Here is a 21,504-nt window from a genome sequence, read left to right as displayed (position 1 = left end):
ACGCCGTTAAGAGTTAAGAAATACTATTAAAGTTCAAAATTCACTTTTTATGTCCATTGTCTGTGGTGAAGAACAAATAAAAAAGAAGTTTAAATTGTGAAAGTATTTAAATTAATTATTTTTTAAAAAACTTCTCAGAAAATTTTTAAAAACCGAAAAGTGGGCTAAATAATGGTTTTTTTTTCAAAAAAACCCATTGGGTCCAACCTAATAGGGTTCAATTCGGCCTACCCTCAGTAGAACCCAAAAGTTTGGAGACAGCAGTCGCTGATGATAGCCAAAGCCAGAGGGGAGCCCCGATGGGAAATCACTGTGATCTCCCAAAAAATTCCTCATTCGGCAAATAATTTGGAGACTATTGCAAAATAGATATTATTTTTCCTTTTTCAAATTCTTAAAATTATTTTTAAATGTTGCCTAATGTTCCTTCTGAGACGACAAGGGAAGGTAACCAGCCACAGGCAAGGATCCAGTACTAGACAGTCCTAAGTTTAGATTTAAATAATAAGCCTTTTAGGCGGGTAAAACTGACGTTGTTGCGGCCCATGAATATGTTGTAGACATCTAGTGTTATCAGAGTGAATTTTATAAGCTAGTTGGTATTTATAAAGCAGTGGTGGAAGGTAATGAACAGCCGCTACAAGATGAGCTGGTGTTTCATGTTCATTTGAATTTAATAAGGCTTTAGTTCTAAAAATAAAGAACTTATGTACACTTTGAAGATAAAAAAGGTATTTTGTCTATTACTCAACCTTTTCTCACCCTGTCTGTTGCTGGTTAGCATCAGATTTTTCGGTGTCTATTACTGGGGTCGGACCTTTTTTTCAAAATTTAGCAAATAAAGATAGAATTAACAAATTCAGAGGATACAGAAGCAGCTAAACATTAGATGAGAGAAAAAGTTTAAAAAGTCTTAAAACATTATAAGGGTCAGAAAATTCAGTTAACTTGCGAGCTATGTCTTAAGCATGTCTGTGACCAGCACAAATGGACTAGTGCTGTTACACTATGTATGTATGCATGCATGCATGGAAGAACAGAATATTTGAAATAATAGAAACATAAGACAAAAAGACTTTTCTGCTGCAAAGTAAAAATTAAGAATGTTAATAAAAGCACAAAACTTGTATGCAATGTTTTGTGAAATTTTGTGCTTTCTTGACATTTTTGTTTATAGATCGTTTTGAAAAGTATTTTGAAAGAATCACAACTTCGCCAAATCAGCCAAGTTGAAAACCTACATTTTCCTTTGAGTCTTTCAAACTGTTATAATAATAATCATAATCTGAAGGAAATGCATCGTTGTACATTTTCGGTAAATCCTCCTGGAACCTGTGTAAAAAATAAAAATAAAAAAAAATACTTTTAATTAGTGCCCTTTTTTTTTTTTTTAACAATTTTGGTTGATAGTAGTTTGTTTTTCTCAAATGTAACTTACTGAGTTAAGCTCTTAAACAAGTCTTCGGTATTTCTCTCCATTTCAAAGAAGTCTCCTTGCCTCTGCACACAAAAAAATCATTAATTTTTAATTTAATGCTAAAGCTGTCCATTTATTTGTAAAAAAAAAAAGAAATCAAGTTACCTGATTCCATAGATCAACAGCGCATGCATTATGTAAACTATACATCTCTCTAATACATTGGAGCGAATTTTTTATTTTCTGTATTTCAGCATCTATGTTCTAAGAAAAAAAATTTTAAGCAGTTATTTAAAAAGTTTAAGTAACAGTTACAATCAAGGACGCCCATATAGGGGGGCTCGAGCCCCCCTCCTTGGAAATTAGAACTTCCTTGCTTTTAGTACTTTTTTCTTTGCAAAAATATAAAAATACTTCTTCAGCCATTAATGAATAAATAATTAAAAATGTCAAATTTTAATGACTCTAATCTGTCCTGAAATCTGCCTCCATGGGTAAAATATCCTGCTGAACCATGGTTAAAATTTCTGAGGCCCCCCTTACAATTTTGCACATGGGCGCCCATGGTTACAATGCTAATTACTTTATAGTAATTTATAAATGTGGTGCTGATTGAACGTCAAAATATTACAAATTTGATGTACATTTGCAAGAAAGAGATCAAATTTAAAAAAAATTGTCGCAGACAAGACATATTTTTCTGCTTTTATCATCTTTAATTAGTAAACTGAGCAAACTATTATCGCCCAATAACGCATGATAACCACAGCAGACCTATTTTCCTGGCATTCAGCTTCCAGTAAACATTGTGGAGTAAACTTTTCTTGTAAAGGACAGACAGTATTTCAAGTTCATTTTTTCCTCCTAATTTAAAAAACACCATTGCAAAAAAATATTCTGTTAGAAAAAAAAATCTGCTCTGTCTTACGGCGGTAGAAAAAACGAAACTGATTATGTCCAATTTTGAGTTACCGCATGTTAAAAACAGGTTATTTTTGATTCAGCTGATTTTGATAGCCAATTAGATCACAAAATCTTTTACACAGTTAATGCAAGTTCTGCCAAATTAACCAGTTGAAAGCGACTATTTTATTAATTTAATTATTAAGTATGAGCTTTTGAACAACCTTTGCTTAGAAGTTATGACAACGTAAAATCTGGAACAAAATTTGAACACTTGAGTTTTTCCAAGAGTTTCCATGAATGCTAAACAGAAGTTAATGAGTTTGAATGCTCGGAAATTGTAGAATATATTAAAGCCAAAAGGTACTCCAAGCTTTCAAAACTTCAGCTTTGCAGAGTAATTAAATTTTCTGAAAGCTTAGCCCAGGGCCGTCGCTAGCTAAAATATCTGAGGGGGGGGGGGGTTGACAATTGGCGGACCTCGTCGATCATTTAAAGGGGTCTATTGCCCCCCTTCCCCCAGGTATTGAAAAATTAATGTTTTTACACATAAGTGGGTGCGGTTTTCGTCGTTTTCCGATAAAATTTGCATTGAGTATACATCCTTTGTCCCCAATTCCTGGAAAAACTTAAACTGATGGGCTGGGCCGCCCCAAACACCTCTACTGTTTCAAGTATATGCAAAAAAATTTCAACTGAAATGAAGAACTGTTTGTACAAATATCATATAAATGCAAGAAGTTCAAAAATTAGTTTGTTAAAATCTTACCTTTTGGCGTTTTGTCTTGAGTATATCCTAGACTAATCAACATTGACAATCATGATGCAGCATGTTTTTTTTTGAAAAGCTTTAGAGGAAATGCAGATAAAAGTTCAATCGTTAAAAATGTTTTCGAAACGTAGATCCTATTATTAATGCCCCCCCCCCCCGTATTAATTTATAAATAAAATAAATCTGTATTAATAATAATTTAATCCTTATTATACCTAATTAAGATTAACAAAGCATTTTTTTCTCGATACAATCACCCACATACGTGCACACTTTTTGTACGATTGCATTGAACTTGTAGGGAGGGGAGTATCAGGAGAAGGTTTGATAAGAGGACGATCTTAAATGCGATATAGAATACTCAGTTTGAGGGGGGTCTGGGGGTTTCTCCCCCGTGAAAAATTTCGAAAAATAGACGTAAAACCCTGCGTTTTGAGGCCTTATCCAGCATAGTTTGAAATAGAAAAATATCAATAAAAAATAGGCAAACCATAACTTTTTACAAATTTCACACTTTTTTTTTTTGCAAATTAAGAAAATGCAAAATAATTTTTTTTTTTGGTTCGGCAAATCGTCGACACTGATCGAGAGAGACGAGAATGGACAACGTATTGTCACTTGCTCACATCAAATTTTGGTAGAGTTAATTTTTGATCATCCCCCTTAACCAAACGACAAATAAAGGGCTTGACTAATAAAAAATAAATAAAACTCTTAAAAGAAATGGTGTGGAGATTCGAAGAATAAATAACAAGAGAGTAAATCCTTGACATTCAAACAATTTAAAGTTTCTACACTAGATAAGAAATAAAATTGAACTTTTCAAGTACAACACTCAAAGACTAATTTAATTATTTTCAAGGACTCTCGTATAAATAAATTTATTTAAAGCACTTTCCAGTCTCTAATCGTTTTACAAAGTTGTTCTAAACTTGTAAGAAACTTTCAGTTTTTGTTTTTTCAAAAACTGTAGATTTCTCATTCCAAGATATTTACTTTTAGTCAGCGCAGAATCCACTAGCGGCGGGGCCCTGTGCGGCTGCCCAGACTGCACGACCCTGGAGCCGCCCCTATCCATTAATTACCAGCTGAATGCATCTTATTTCAATACAGAACAAATTTCTGCCAGAACAGTCTCTAACAACCAAAATGTCTGCCAGGAACAGTCACAAGTGATCGAATTTTAATGGATAGGGCAGCTTTTTTTCACCGAGACGAACTGAGCTCGAACTCAGGCATGCAGCATGGGTCATGGCAATAGTTTACTACTTCTCTTGTGATATATGACAAATCTAAGGATTCACGCTGAAAGGTAGGTACAATAGGGAGTTTTTGGAGAAAAAGTACTATCTTGTGAAATTTTCTCTACATATGATTTTTTTTTTAATTGAAAATTTAGATCGTAAAAGTGTTACATTTTCCACCAGAAAAGTAAAACAGAAAAGAGCTAAGTGCTTCATTATGCGCCACCCCCCTCCCCAGATATATTGTTGCACGAGGAGTTTTTAGTTTTTGAACAGTATAGAAACTGCTCTAGGAAATATTTGGAGAGGTGACGTGGGCTTGCCTGCAAGAGGGACATAGGTCAGACCCTTCCAGCCAAGCAAGACCACGGAGAGTCAACGGCCTCTTTCCAGCCCCCCCCCCCTCCATAAAACTTACTACTGTTACTCCGAACCTCTCCCCCCCTCCAAGGGCCGGCTCCTTTGTTTTCGACTACGCTGGCATGGCTTCTGTCGGCCCTGATTAAATATCAAAAATTTTTAACTCATTTAAATCAATGATTCTTAGAAATGGCTAAGAAGAATACTAATAAAATATTTAAAAAACTAATTGACACGCTCTTGTACGAGAATGAACTAAAAAGTAAAAATGAATCTTTAAATGTAAAGTACATTTTCAACAGAGAGAGGATGCTCCACAGCGCTACAGCTAAGTATAAATTAGCTTAAAACAATGGGAATAAAAAAAATTGACAAACAATCAACTTTAATATAAAAAAGTATGGGGTTCTCTCCATTTACATTTTTGCAAGGATTCTGAAGAAATGATAACGTCTAAGCTTGCAATGAGAAATCTAAGACATCTAATATCAAGCACCTCAAACGATTTATGTGATACGATACATTAAGAGTTTGGGTTTTAAAGGGGTTTTTTTAATAGTTTATTAATAGTTTTGCTAAATATATTTTCATAAGTTATTTTTTCTTCGTGAGGGAGCGGGATTTAAACATTGTTCGAAATAAATTGAGCTCGTTACTTAAATTCTATTTTTTTAGGAGAGGGGGTGGAATGGAATTTTCATTTTTTCTAATCGTAGCAATTATTTTAATCTGATTCTTCCTAAAAAACATAAATCTTTGCGATCCAAATAAAATTCCGCAACAATCTTTGGAGGTTGTTGAGCGTCAATGAGCAGGGGACAAGGCCCCTAGTAATTTAAAATTAAATTGAAATCTCTTCAATGGAATAAATTTTCCCTTGTAAAACAGGGGTACCCATCTCCCCCAAGAGCAAGAGCACATCCTCCATTCCCCCAATATCACAAAGAACCCCCTGACTCGGGTGCCCCTCCCCCCCCCCCAAAAAAAAAAGAAATATACCCTTTAAAACATCCCTCTAAAAACTTCAGTGGCGCAATGTGTGCCACGATAGCCCTAAGTGGGCACCAAAGACAAATCTTACCTATTAAGGTATTACAATGACCTCATACACAAGATTACCATTTAATGGTTGCAAAATCAAAGTTAAGGCAATTATAGTTGTAGAAGTTTTTTTGTTCTTTTTTTCTAACTGAAAACATAAAGAAAAAATGAGTAAAAAGTGCAGTTACACGCGAAGGTTGGGAGGGGCTGAGGGAGAGTAAGAGTGCTTTTATGAGGAGCAAATATAAATAATAAAAGTTAAAAACATGAAATGGAAAAAGCGGAGCGCTGCTTTCAACTACATTATGGACTTAATCAGTTCGTTCAAAAAACTTATTATTATTACTTACTTTTAATGTTGCTGAATAAAGCAGCTTTTTTATGCAGCTCCTCCAGTAGTCTTTGGCTTTGAACATGAGCTCTAAATAATAATAGGAAAAATTTCTGTCAACACTCAACTGACAGCGACAGCGGACGAGTAAGGAAATCGAATCAGACGTTTTCTCAGAAATGTATCAACTTCCCTCTCTCTCTTTCAGCATTTCAGTAGAGGCTATGGCATTGCTATCCTGGGCTCTCAAGGTCACACTCGGAACAAAAACCCTTCATGCAAACTGGACACAAGGACACACCAGGCAGAATTCTATTAGAACACGTGATGGTACCTCACAGGGACACAGGGCTGCAAGCAGTGTTTGAGCCCCATACGATGTACTATCAAATGACAACCAGACGTTAAGAGAATTACAGATCCGCGGGCTATAAAGCAATTAGTACCTTCGAGTTTCGACACAAAATAGCATCTTTTTTCTGCGAAACAGTCTAAACAACGACAGTTGTATCCGGTTGTATCCAGTTGTATCACTTGTTTCTGTTTTCCACCAAGGGAAAAGTCTTCGTCATTTGACTGCACTGTTATTAGGAAAAAGTGCCTATGGCTAACTCTCATATAGTCACTTATTCCATGCGGCACTGCAGTGGTGTAGCCAAGGGATGGAATAGAGATTTCATGCCCCCACCCCCCGCATATAACAACAAAATGATTTGAATGAACACACTGCAAGTGCCTAAAATTGCACTATCCGACCTTTAATTTCAAAACATATTATATGACTCCCCTCTTCCCTTCTCTCCCAAGGAAAGTTTCTTGAAGAACCACTGTGGCAGTGTACTGAAAATCTGAAAATGTTGCGCATATTTATGCAATACTTCTTTTTTCAAACACGGGGTGATCGATTTGTAAAATCCCGTTCACGCGGCCACACTTAACGATATATTCATATTTTCCGCATTGAATGCCGCCCGAAAAGAATCTTAGCTTTCTTTTTTTTTTGCGGCCCCATTTATAGTTTTTTAATAGCTGAAAAGTACCAGATGTTTTAGATTTCAGGTATACTGATGCTGCTAGTTATGTTTTAGTTATTTTATTTTTCTTTTAAATTTCAAAGAACCCTGCCGCAGTTTGAAACAGATTAATGTAATACTTCTGAAAAAAGAATTGATTCATGCCTACTCCACTAAACAGATTTTACTAAAAATGTTGGAGTAACTATTAAAGTTCCCGCACGTGTTTACACAGTACTTTTTTTTCCTAATAAGGGTCGACCTATATGTAATCGTTCCCGCGGCCCCCACTTGGCGGTTAATATTCCGCATTTTTCGCAACGATTCTTAGTTGTTTTTCGTGGCCCCATTGATTGTTTGTTTGTTTTTTTGGTGACTAGGGCCGCGATAGATGATAAGTACCGGATCTTTTAGATTTCAGATTTACTGATACTGCTAGATAAAATTTTAATTATTTTTAGTTTTTCTTCCAAATTTCATTTAAGAATCCTCCCCATTTTTTTCCCATTTGCGGTTTTATTCCTTACAATAGAAATTAATAATAACGTAAAATCAACGGCCCCTTTCTCCAAAAAAAGTGGAGGGGTGTGACACCCCCCACACCCCCCTTGCCGACGGCCCTGGCTTAGCCTAAACATTGCAATTTGTTTCACAAAGTTATCCCGACATTTTGGAATCCTAAAGGCTCAGTAGGTGTTCAGAATTTGGATCTTGGAAGCTGAAGATTTGCACATGATAGTTTCAAAGGCCTAGGTACATCTCTGTAAAATGTCTTACAAAATGAAGATGGTCAGGTGGGCATACCCCAGTGCAAGGGAATTGTCATGACCCAAATTAGACTGTTGAGAATATTCCAATTGTGTTCAAATACTTTATGAGTAAAATATAAGTGAGTGCAGTAATCTTTTCAATTCATAAACCATTTTCAAAAGTAACTATACAAAATACAGTGAAACCTGTGTAAGTTGACCACTTGCGGTGCAGTACTTTGGTGGTCAACTTAGACAGGTGGTCAACTTATAAAGGGGGTAATGATTTTTCTTTTTTTGTCATTTCTTGTACCATGTATTCATTTTTTGACTAATTGACACTTACTCTTTCCGTTCAACTCACTTTCACTGCTTAACATTACTTTGAAACAATAATTTAAAATGCTATTCAAATATTTTAGGAGGTTATTTTCTCAGAATGACGTATATTGTAAATTTAAAATTTCAGTAAATTGATAAAAAAAATCATTGTTTATAAAAAGTTATTTGATATTAATAGTTTCTAAAAATTCATAGCTAATCAAAAATAACAAATTTTTTGCTTTTTTTTCTCATATGCATTTAATACATTTATAACCATGATGATCTACTTTTCAACAAAATAACTCCTTATTGAAATTTGGTGCACTTATTAGATACTAGTTTTGGAAATTCCATATGTGTCAGCTAATTTTTTCTGGATTTCTCCCTTTCAATTAATTTCAATATCTGGAAAAAAATACTTTGAACTCAAAATAGAACAACAAAAGAAAAACAATTTTTTAGAATATAAGGGTTCTTAGTAGTTTTTCAATGTGCGGGTTAAACTTACAAGGAGGTTTAGTTATGCTGCTGTTTTATTTAGTTGGTAAAATGCTGGTCTGACATCAAAAATATTTTTGGAAAGATATAAGAAAAATAATAAAAAAATAAAATAATTTGCTAAATTAAGTTTTAAAAAATAAACCAAGTGGTAAACTTACAAAGGGTTTTTTACAATACTCCAAACCAAATTTGGGGTACATTAGTGGTCAAGATAGAAAGGTGGTCAAGTTACAGAGGTTTTCCTTCATTATACAAGATAGGACTAATTCCGTTCCTGACAAAAGCGGTCAACATAGACAGGTGGTCAACTTACAAAGGTGGTCAACTTTACAGGTTTTACTGTACTACCTTCTGTCAATGCTTATAAAATTTATTAGTAATCCTTTATTCCTGGCCAATTTGGTGCTTCTTATTGAAACAAGTAGTGTCAGAAAATTTTTGTACCTGAAATCCTGTATTCTTCAGCATGAACCCCCTAGAAGGGTAATCTGTATCTGCCCCCTGCAGGTGGGTACTACTAGGTCAGCTGACATAGAATGTCTCAGGTACAAACAGCAAATGTTTATATTGAGCATGTTCAAATGAAAAAGGTACCAAACATCACAAAAACGTAACCGTTAACACATTTGCATACGTCGCTATGGGCAGTGGCGCAGCCACGGGAGGGGTTTTGGGGTTAAAACCCCTCCCAGAACATAAGCACGTTCATTTCCTCTGTTAAAACCAAGGGGGAAAAGCTGAGTATTTGAGCTTTTCCAAGCGGAATAGGCTTCAACAAAATATTTTACTGTTTTTAATAATCGGGAAGCAGTCAGAAATTACTTTTCAATTCTTAAATATAAAAGTTGTATTTCATGATTAGCAACCCACGTCCCCCCCCCCCCCTCCAGTATAAGATAGCTAAAATGGTGTCAATAAAGCTCTATAGGGTATCATGGTCCCTCAGCACTTCCATCGTTGCACAAATCCTTTTTAGGGACATCTAGAGAGAGGAAGCCTACTGAGACAGAGAGAGACACTACCCGCACTACCCTACCGCACCAGATTTTCTGAGGCTCTTTACCAATTCTCATCGAAAGATCAAAATCGTAATTGGCTAGCATTTGACATTCATAAAGACATGAATAATTTTGAGGAGGAGGTTTTAAATGATCTCGAAAAAAAAAAAAAAACACAAACAATGAAAATAAGGCTAAAGTAAAACTAATAATTAATATTCTGTGTTTTTTCCACTTCTTCGTTTCATAGTGATATTAATATGAATTATTAATTGTTTTTAAGCAAGTACTTTGAATGAATAATTATTAATCTATAGAAATTCTTCGATATTGAATAATTACACATTGTAAATGAATGGGAAAGAAGGCAACAATTTTCCATTTTGAAAACCCCTCCCAGAAAAATGTTCTGGCTGCGCCACTGGCTATAGGAGAACGTAGTGAGATATCCAGGGATGGGATGGAAAAGTATCCAGCGAGGATCGGCGCAGACGCTCGCATGCACTGAACCTCTAACAAAGAGTGGCCCAAATTGATGCGGCAGTGCATGAGAGGACACTTGTTGAATTTTCTTATTGATACTGCTACTTGTTGAATTTCTTGAGCACAGGAGGACCATTAACTCTGATATATAGCGTGAGACACCCTAAAGCCTACACTAGTTTGTCAAGAACAAAAGACCAGGGCTGCTCACGAAGAGCGGTTCTGCTGCACATGTCTACAGGGTAACCGAGGCTGCACAGCGAAATTCAAGTGGGAGCAGCTTGACCATCCGTCCTATACCCTAAAGCCCTCGATCCGTCTCTTAAGTGGCGACACGCTCCAGCGTCCGCCATTTTGTGTCGTTCCGCAACTTTCTCCCTATCTCAACAGTAGAAAAAGGCAGAGTTTCGCTCATTGAAAAGTATCTTTTTATCAACGAATGTTTGCAGATTTTTGATCGTAACTTATGTAACTGATAATATACATACAAAAATGTTGAATTTTACCTTAGTAAAATATTTTTTTTTATTATTAAACAGAATATTAGTAAAAAGCTGTTTTGAAGAAATTTTCGACTATTTTTAAGAGTAATTTCTTTTTTTCCCGCCATATAGACCTTCTGAATTACAAATTACTTGAAGTGTTTTAAATATGCGTTTTATTATTAGAAAGTTGGTGTAGTAGAACCAATGGCGGATACAGAAAAATCTCTCGGAGGGGACCCGGGAAATTGAATAGCACCTCCTCCTTCCCCCTGCCACATACGGTGTTTTATAACAAGTTTTCATTACTTTATTTTAAAATGTCTTTTTTTTAAATATTTTAGGATCCCTAAAGCAAATGATCCACTTCTAAGAACATACATATTATGTACCAATATACTTTGAATGTGGACGTAAAACATCTTTAACGTTTCAAGCCAATTAAATACTAAACCATAATAATGTTACCTAAATGCTATACAATTAGCGGTTTTAATTTTAGGAACAATGTCATAATGGTTATAACACGAGGGCAAGGTTATTCAATAAAAAAAATATACTCATACCTCATTAAGGGTTTTAATATTATTTTATAGTATTTTAACTATAAAATATTATTTAATTAAGAAAATCATAGCTATTAAACATATAAGTTTTACTGAAAAATTCAGGACAATTTCTGTGTGGATTTCGAAGCAGTTGCTGATTGTTCTTGAAGCCATGATACAGTTGAGATAACATATTCATATTACATACCCCCTTCAATAATATCATGGTTTTCTCAAGAAACTACGATATGATTTCTTTCATTTTGCATTTTTTGTAAGCTGAAAAATAAAAAGCTATTACTTCGCAAATAGCTTCCTGGATCAAAATAATTCTTTTAGGCACGCCTGCACATTTTTTGAAGAATGTTAGTTATTGATTCCATCAAAGAAAAGTTAATGAACGAATCGCGATATTACGTTCCCTTGAATTTAAAACCAGCGAGTTAAATGTATAAATGTATTCTGCCACTCTAGGACTCCAGTATGACTTCTTTAGCAAACAAAAATGCTGTTATTCAAAATATGCTCTGTGTATTTGTGTTCTGTTTAATTAACTATATAAAAAAACACTATGGAGAAGTCAATTAAAAAATTGTGAATAAAATATTTAAATATATTCATCCTTTTGGAGGGGGGGGGCACGGGCCTCCTGCCCCTCCCTTAAATCCAGTACTGAGTAGAACAGTAGTGAGCTAAATTAATTATGTCATAAATTATTTGTGGGCAACAGTTTGAACTTATTCATGCAAAGCAGTATCGTTTATATTACTAATGTGTGTAGTTTTCTTTCTTTCTTTTACCAACACTTTCTTGTTTCTCGTGACGATTTTACATTAAAAAATGCCTTTCATTTAAACCTGATTTTTAAGGATACTACTAGTTCTTAAAAATTCAACGAACTGATAATAAAATGTAACCAGTTTTAAATCAATATTAAAAAAAATAATAATAATTGAAATATTTGATACCAATAGGAATTCAAATAAAAGAGTGCAGATTAAATCTGTGACGAAAAAATTATTTATTAAAAAAGTTTTCACCAAAATAAAAATTAAACGAAAACAAATTTTTTCCGGGCAAAAAAAAAAAAAAAAAAAAAAAAATCTTCACGTAATTATATAATTTGGCTTGAGTTACATGTTACTGTAATCTCAAAGAAGCTTAATTTTTTAATGAATAATTTCACACTTTTAATATCTTAATTTTTATGCGCAAAATAGATAAATAATTAACTTGGCAACACACTGAAACTCATGGCTATGACACAATTAAAAGCAAAACGACGTGTTCTTAAAATAATTTTGCTACAGTTATTGAGACATTTTGAAACTAACTAAACAATAGAAAATTTACATTAAAAATAAATAAAATAACTAGTATATTTAAATTTTGGCGGTTTTGTTATCTTAAACTCAGAAAAATCAGTTTTGAAAACAGGGCAAATATTTTACTACTGCTAGCAGTTTATTAGGTGCCGTTACATAGTTGAGCTTTACAATATTTGAAGGAACTATTTATGATGATTTTAGAGAATGTCCTTATTATCCCATGAAAATTAACAAACCATCAGACAGTTTCATGAAAAGTAAAAATATATTACAATTTCAACAAGAGTTTCATAAAGTATCTGAAATTGCGCAGCAGTATTGATGAAAACATTTAAAATACATAAATAATCTTTCAATGTACTTCGATATAGTAATTTTGAACTGTTAGAACATCTTAATGCACTACACCAAGGCATCTTCACATGAAAGATAGCGTTTGATGAAAAATACGAATAGCAAAGAGAAAATATCTAGTATTCCGCACAGTGAAATCACACAGGGAACGACACAAAATGGCGGACTGAACCCACGTGACTGCCCGCCTCCAATCGCAGTCGAAAGCGGCGCGCAGTGCATGGATCAAAGTGTGTCGCCACTTAAGAGACGGATCCAGGGCTTTACTATACCCCAGACATGTCGTCCTGCGATTTCCATGTGTTAGATCCTTTGAAAATGCATTAGAAAGGGAAGCCACAAAAACTCTGGGAACATGAAATTCCTTGGTTAGTTAATCAGTAGGATTGTGGTGTACAGGCCTATGGTGCATACATTGAATTAAGTCTTCATTTAGAATCACAGTATCGTTTGGTACCTTTTCATTTGAATCCTTATAGAATTGATTAAATATTTGAGAATTTTAAGAGGAAAAAAGATACCTTTCTAAAATTCAGCTGTTGATTAGACACATGAGTGTTAATTTTAGCTGAACTGTTCTCTTGTTGGGGAAAGTATAGCTCCGACTTTCTCAAAGAGCTGCTTAAGTCATTGATGCAAGTGGAAAATTCTTTGCCAGCACAACAAACTCTCACTTCTACAGCTTTTAACTGAAACAAAGATTATTTTTAACTATTAATCATAAGTAGTGTTTTTTTTATGGAAAAATAAGAGATTTAGTTACATAATACCTCTTTTTTTATCTTCATTTGTGTTTCATTCAACAAGATTGAAATCTCTGACAAAATTTCAGTGGAAGCTTTGGTGGAAATTTGAATTTTATGAGAAAACGATGTAACCAGTTGAATTTTCACATTCTAAAATCGAAACAGTACATTGACATAACAGTAAATACTAATTAATATTTTCAAAATAAAAGCATTTACAAATACATCATGCCTTACTCTATTTTTATTTATAATATCAGTTATTTCCTGCTGAGTTTTATTAAGAGTTTCTAACTCGGTTAAAATTTTTCCTCTCAGAATGAAGCAATTTTGGTTATGGTTATCAATAAAAGCATGCAAATTTGACAGTAAGGAATCCATGCAAAACTTCCAGGTATTTGAAGCAGAATCTAAAAAAATAGAAACAGAAAATAACTGGTAAGTAAAGAAGGAAATTCATAAATTAAGTCATTGGGGTTAGTTAAAATTTTTGAGATAATTGAAGTTAAAGGCTTCAGAAAATACAACCATTTTATTTTGAGCCATTTTTAAACCTAATGATAAAATTAATATAAAAATACAATAACAAAACAAACATCAGGGTAATCTCCGGAACCACTGCACCCAATTCCTTTACTATTTGAAAGCTACAGGGTTACGCATGGGCTTTGTATTACCCATTATCTTTTTTTTTCCAATATTCCTTTAAAATCCACAGATCTATGGTTGTTTAAGTTGAGTTTTGAAATTGTTATAACAATTGAAAGCTATTGGCAGCCATTCGATTCATTTTGGTTATCTTAAACAAAAAACTAAAAATCCCAAAAATGAAAAATTTCACCATTGTTATAATGTATATCCTCTAATGGAGCAGCGGGAATAGCCCACAAAAGGATTTTTATTGAGTGGAATTTTAGAGAAAGTTATGGAAATTGCTCAATCCTGCACCCTAGTGCAAAACCTGGCTCATAGTAGCTTGAACTTTCAGCTATTGACTGATATTTTTATTTTTTAGTATCCATAGGACCAGGGGCGGCAAATAGGGGGGTCAAGAGGGGGCGGTCGCACCCCCAAATATTTTGAGCAGAATGATAGAAAATAGATGAATTTAATTTAGGTAAGTCGGTAATCAATGTTCATTAAAAAAACGCACTGGTTCTCATTAACTATTTGATGAAACTTGACACATTCCCAGACTAGAAAAAGTGTTTTTCGTTATTTGGATGATGACTTAGAAATTCATGAAGTATTTTTCGGCCTTTTTAGAACATAGAAAACTGATAGAGAACCATGGTTAATTTGGAATAAAAAAACATTTCCTCATATAGGCTAAATACTCTTATTTCATACTTGTGTGCCCAGTGTATCGGTGGTATGTCCAGTATGCGAGTCTTGTGCAAAGTGGTGTGTCTTCATGGTTTTCCCAAGAAAATTCCTTGATATTTTACATTGACTTTTATGTTCATTTTTTAAGTGTATATTTATTTAATGAGTATTCATCGCTTTCTTCTGCTAGAAACACGTTTCAGCTGCTCATGCATTATATGCTTTCATAGAAACATCTTAAAAATGCATGCGGTTATTGAATTTAAAAAAAACATATCAACAAATACCTTTTATGGGGCTCTATAAATATGCAATCTCGGAGTGACACAAGATGCTCTTCAAGAGTTAAAATCATAAAAGAATTTCTCCGTAACTTCAAAGCAGTGATTTGACGACTGGAAGAATTATTGCAAAAGGATTTCTTCAATGGTGGAAAAGCTCACGCCCTTTAGCATGTGTGACTTCGTTTGAATTTTTATTCAATTTGTTTGTATTGAGGAAAGTTTTTAAAAAAGTTTACCCAATCAAATCATCTTCAATCCACTACCCTTAATTTTCTGACTATTCAAACCACAGTTCAATCAAAAAAAAAAAAAGTGACAAAAATCCACATGATGTGAAGTCAAACATTGATTTTTTAATATTTGTATGAAGTAATAGATTCAGTTTAGGATAAAATTAACACAAGATTTGATGAAAATTATTTTTCTGTATGGTTGGCTCTATATTATCTGGATTGGATTTTGAAAACGAAAAATAAATTGTTTCAATTATGAGTAAAATTTTTAGCACGAGGCAAAAAAAATTACAAGCAATAAACTGACAGACCGGTTATCACATCCAGAGACTGCAGTTTCGTCCTTGTTATGGATTCAGTCTAGAATTGTGAATAACAGAGCTGGAGGCAGATGACATCTCATTGAAGCTGAGAGTGCCGACGAGACTAGATTATTCAATGATGAAAAATTAAGCCCCTCACAATTTTTGAGTTGCTTGGATGATTTTGAAGAGCAAGATATAAAAAGTGTTTTCATACATAACTTTATTAGTTCAATTATTTTTTAACTATTCTAATCAGCTCAGCTAGTAGAGAAAAAATTTTTTATGTCTCAGGAGGTTATAGAATTATTTTTGAAGCACAATGGGGGAAAAAAAAAAACACTCTTATTTAATTGTACTGGAAAAACAGCACGACACTGGGCATTGAGAGATTAGTAACACGATTCCCTGCTCTTCCGAATTCCAAAAATCATGCAATAAAACTTTTCTAAAAGGTATAAAAACTTTAAGATCGAGATCCGCACTGTTGTAATACATATTTAAGAAACTCGACCCCCCAAATGAAATGCTGAAATGCCGCCCCTGCATAGGACTATATGGAACTAGAACAATGATTCACATATGATTTTAAAAACAAAAGGGCAACTGGTAAAACATCTTTAAAATGACTCATTAATAAAAGGTTTACAAAAATGTAAGCATAAAAGAGTGAAACCTATCATATAGTATAGCATAGCATGAAAATAATTATGATGGATTTTAAATGCAAATTATATTTATAGTCGGTGAACAGAATCTCTAAAGCCATTTTTCTCCCTCCTCTTTACAAACTTAGATGTTATTACTTTTACATCAGTTTTCTATATAAACTCCCATATCATTTCTTCCAATAGAAACTTGCTGAATAATGTGGTGTGGTAAAAAGGTATGACATTTTAAATTTGGTTTCTTCATGCATCTTGATGTAAATTAACCCTTCAAGTAAAAATTTCAAAAAAAAAAAAAAAAATGGATTTTTATTTTGAACATTTAACATTCATAATGTTATTTTCATTTTATATTTTTATACTGCTTCATATTTAATTGCAAATTTCTGTGTTCATATCGCAAATCTTGAGGAGATTTTATAGATCAAGATCACACTGACCTACCCTCATTGTATTTTCAAAAACTGTTACCAAAGATGAAGAGTAAAAGTTGTAAATAAAATGCGAAAGTTGTTGTTGTTTTTAATCTCCCTTTGGTCTGACGGAGTCAGACCAAATCGATGAAGTCGTTGACCCTTATGAAATCTGACACTAGCAGTGGACTGTCGAAAATGTCGTTCCAGTCTAATCCCAGGCAGCTCAAGATATGCTGTGGAGATGCCTGGTCTTGTTGGTATTTAGGGCAGATGGGGAACCTCTTAGCGCTTCCAGAGAAAGTGAGACTTTTCAGATGTCCACTGGCGAGACGAGACAGAAGGGTGTTAGTCTGCCTGTCACAGGGAAGGGCAAGAGATTGTCCTGGCCTTTTGCCTTTGTACCAATTGTGAGATGGAGGTATTAACCATTTTTTTTTATTATTTGCTTTTTGCTTGGAGAACAGTTCTAGATAGGTGAGCTCCGAGGTGAAAGGTGTTGGATGGGCAAGACTCTCTTTGGCAAGAGTATCGGCCAGCTCGTTGCTATAGATATCGACATGGGAAGGGATCCATTGAAAGTGGACCTTATGCTGAAGGGCTATGAGCTTTACTTTACGAAGGATTGATAGGCTAGTTTTGTTTTCTATGAGGGACCAGTTTCTGAGGTGTTGAATTGAACTTTTACTGTCAGAAAGTATCCAAAGATCTCCGAAGTTGTTTTCGCACATAATTTTCTCCAGTCCTATGTGAATAGCAATTAATTCACTTCAGAAAACTGAACAAAAATCTGGATTTCGTTGCTTTAGGAAGAACTTCTCTTGAGGAGTTTTCATGTTAGCTCAACTAAGTGCCTGAATATTCATTTTGCTGCCATCTGAATATATTGTAATATCATTTGGAGAGATTTTATTGATGACTTCCAGGGTCAGTTGTCTAAGAAGTTCAGGAACACATTCTTTCTTATTGAGGGTGGTAAGCAGACCATCGCAAAACTCGACATTGGAGAGTCTGTACAAGTATTTAAGTTACAATGAATATAGTGAGGTTCCACATTTGCTGCAATTAGTTGTTGTGATTTAATCAGTGAAAAGGGGTTGTTTCTCTTTAGTCTTTTAATGCTTGTCCAACTGTTTTGGTAGCAAGCAGTTTTGTTTCCATGATCTATACTAGAAAGTTTATTGAAGTATTTGACTAAACTGGCCTGGCGTCTCATGGAAAGAGGCTGTAGATTGCCTCAAGGAGGACGATTTCGGATGGACAGCTGCGTTTCATTCCAGTAATAATGCGAGCAGCACTCAACTGGACCTTTTCCAGTTTATTCAAGTTGGTTTCAGATGCACAACAATAAATGGGATATCCATATTCTAAGATTGGCCTAATAAGAGCCCGGTAGGAAGTCTTAAGAGTTTTTGCGTCTGCTCCCCAGTTTCGACCTGTAATGTGTTTCAAAATGTTGAGGCGCTTCCTGGCTTTCTGGACTATGAAATCAATATGTTTATTACATAAAAATTCTGGATCAAGGATGAAGCCCAGGTATTTTGGGTGTTTCTCGTAGGTGAGTTTCTGGTTTTTGAGCATCAAAGAAGGTTGATAGTTATAAAGCTTTTTATTGGTGGCGAAGAAAGTGGTTATTGATTTAACTGGGTTGAAGTTCATTTTATGTTCATCTGCAAACTTTGAGATGGCATCCAAGGTACTATTGAGTTCTGATTCAATTTCATCGGCCTGAGCTCCAGATAGCAATATCGTCTGCAAACATTCCAACAAGAGTCCTCCGGGAAACGGTTTTTTCAATTCCGGCCATAAACAGAACGAAGAGAGTTGGGCAGAGAACGGTTCCCTGGGGAACACCCTGGCCTAGGCTAAAAGTATCGGAGAGGGTTCTATTGAACTTAACTCTAATTGTTCTCTGTTTAAGGTAATCAGAAATCCATGCTAAAGTGTTTTCCCGGATTTTAAAGACATCGTACAGTTTTATTATACGTTTATCCTTCCAAACTCTATCAAAAGCCTTCGTTAGGTCCAGCAGAGCTGCAACACTGTGGTGGGTTGGCCTCAAGGGCGGATCCAGGCTCCGGTTAAGGGGGTTCACCAAACGTGTACCCACAAACAACGGTATCTTGGTGGGGGGGGGGGGGGGTTACAACATGCTCGTCAAAAAAGGGGGGGGGGATTCTTTGGTCTAAATCGTAGTTTTACCATATTTCGTTATGTATGAAGAATCTGAAAATGTTGGTATTGAAATCTTGTGCTTGTTTCTTACTTACCAACAAATCGTTGTTTCATTATTAGCATACATAAAACAAAAAAATACAGAATGCTTCTAAGAAAACTATGTATATTTTAAATGTTACAATTTTTAAACTTTGTGGAGGCCTGATTTTTCTAATTTGAACTAGGAGCAGCAACAGTCATTTATGTTGGTCAACGCACTAGATTATACTAAAATGAAAAAATTATAAAACGAACAGGAATTTCAAATTGTACAAATACCATACTGAATAGTCTGTAGCAGATTTTAGGGGAAGTCCAGGGGGTTCAGGCCCCTCCCAAAGGAATAAATTAATCCAACAATTTCATTTAATTTTTTAATTGACTTCTCTTTTACATAAATAAAAAACTTTCAGTCATGAAAAAGAACACAAAACACACAAAGCATATTTGATTAAAAGTATTTTGTTTGCTAAGGAAGTACAATATACTCTCTCTATTCTGAACACTCATTGAACCGAACCAAAGTCTTCAGTTTAAGAGGGTGTTCAGTATAGGGGGAGACGGAAGTAATGCATACGTGATTCCCGGGACCATCAAAATGTGTTCAGAATGTCTGGGTGTTCAGGTAAAAGAGTCAACTGTACTTCAGGAGTCGGAGGCCAGAGCGGCAGAATACATTTAATTCATCGAAGAACCTAATACCGCATTTCGTATGTTAATTCCTCTTTGAGGGAATCAACTATTAACATTTTAAAATAATGTGTAGCCCAGAAGAGTCATTTCTATCCAAGAAGCTATTTTGGAAAAATAGATTTATTTTTTAGCTTATAAAAAATGCAGAATGAAAAAAATCGCATGGTAGTTTCTTGGCTAAGCCATATAATATTAATAGAAATGGCATTTAGTATCAAAATGGTATGTCATCTGTATCAGGGCATTCAGAACAAATCGACAACTACTCTGAAAGAAATAATTTATAAACATAAAATAAAATATAATACATAAAATATAATAATTTTTTACATAAAATAAAATATAATACAATACTACTAATGTAAATATACCATAAACTAAATACAATAAAACTTACACGTTATGAAGGTATGATTTTCTTAGTTACATAATATTTTATAGTTAACACATAAATTAATTTATAAAAGCTCAAATGAAGTATGGGTATAATTAAAAACCTTAGCCTCGTGTTATAATCATTATGACAATGTTTCTAATTGAAACCGCTTATTTTATAGCATCTCGGTGAAATTATACAGGATGTTTTAGTAGGGGAATGTGGGGCAAAGTGAAATAGTTAACATGACTGAGCTTTTTCAAAATGAACAAATTGGAAATTTGTTTTGAAAATTACAGTACATAAAGAAAAAACAGTGTATTTTATTACAAAACTTGCATTGAAACCTTATTTTTGATTTTTGGCAGTAAAATTGTTTCTTCAAATAAAAAAGTGGAAAATGTTCACTTTTTTTTCCCATGGGGCAGAAAATTTAAATATTTTTCGAATGAAATATGTTCTATTCCATTGTGAAAAATATTTTTGATCAAATTACTAAGTAAATAAAACGTGGGTGATTTATTAGATGATTGAATGAGTGACTTTGACTAATTGTGAGAAATATTAAAAACACAAGTAAGCTAAATATTAACTAAATAAATACTGCACCGAATATTGGAAGGTCCCAATTCATCATTCGATAATATCAAAATAATTTTTGAGTTACAACAAAATATTACAATTTGAGAATCATTTTTTAAAAATTGCTTGTATTATCATTCGATTAGATTTTCGGAGGTAATTTTTTCTTGACTGGAATAGACTACACATGACACATCTTACTACATAGTTAAAATATTACTAGTTAAGAAGCGCTAAAAATGGAGTAGATATTTCACCATTTCACTTTGCCCTGCTATTTCACTTCTCCCCACATTCCCCTACTAAATTGGCTTGAAATGTTAAACATATTTTACCTACACGTCAAAAGTGGGTTAGTGTGTAATATTTATGCATTAAAAAGTAGTTTAATTAACCTTAAGGATCCTAAAAAACATTTGAAAATAAATTCATGAAAACTTTGACATGAAAAATAACATTAGTGAAGGTGAGTGCTTTTCAATTTCCGGGGTCCCCTCCAAACATTATTTTAGTATTTCTAAACGGTTTTTTTCCACACATTTTTTCACAAGACAAAGTTTAACTTCCTTTTCGACTTCTTTGCGAATCTAGTGATTATGTGGTCAATGTTTACATCAATGTCTCTATGGATATTTAAGAGAGAAAGTCCCACAAGGCATTCCTCACGCATTGAGGCTCTTAACCAGGTTTTTAATCGCCGCATTGTCTAGAAGTTTCACTCACTTGTGGCAATACTAAATGGCAATGTAGCTATGGGTCGAAGAAGGCAATTTATTCCAGGATACATGTCCTTGTCACATTGTTCGATAAGTTTTA

The 21,504-nt window shown here is 34.1% G+C and overlaps 1 protein-coding gene across 1 annotated transcript in view; it reads right to left on the bottom strand.

Moving 5' to 3' along the window:
• Positions 1-1,220: 1,220 nt before the first annotated feature.
• LOC129230450 (uncharacterized) overlaps positions 1,221-21,504 on the bottom strand; it is a 76,960-nt gene continuing 56,676 nt past the window's right edge. The window contains exons 10-15 of the mRNA XM_054864849.1: positions 13,832-14,004; positions 13,619-13,744; positions 13,370-13,537; positions 1,583-1,681; positions 1,439-1,500; positions 1,221-1,332 (exon numbers count right to left, since the gene is read on the bottom strand). Of these exons, the coding sequence (XP_054720824.1) occupies positions 1,221-1,332; positions 1,439-1,500; positions 1,583-1,681; positions 13,370-13,537; positions 13,619-13,744; positions 13,832-14,004 (740 nt within the window). The remainder of the gene's footprint in view (positions 1,333-1,438; positions 1,501-1,582; positions 1,682-13,369; positions 13,538-13,618; positions 13,745-13,831; positions 14,005-21,504) is intronic.

Source organism: Uloborus diversus, chromosome 9, assembly GCF_026930045.1.
Source record: "Uloborus diversus isolate 005 chromosome 9, Udiv.v.3.1, whole genome shotgun sequence".
NCBI classification, from domain to species: Eukaryota; Metazoa; Arthropoda; class Arachnida; order Araneae; family Uloboridae; genus Uloborus; species Uloborus diversus.
Note: the sequence above shows the minus strand (reverse complement) of the source record. Positions and strands in the feature narration are given on the sequence as shown.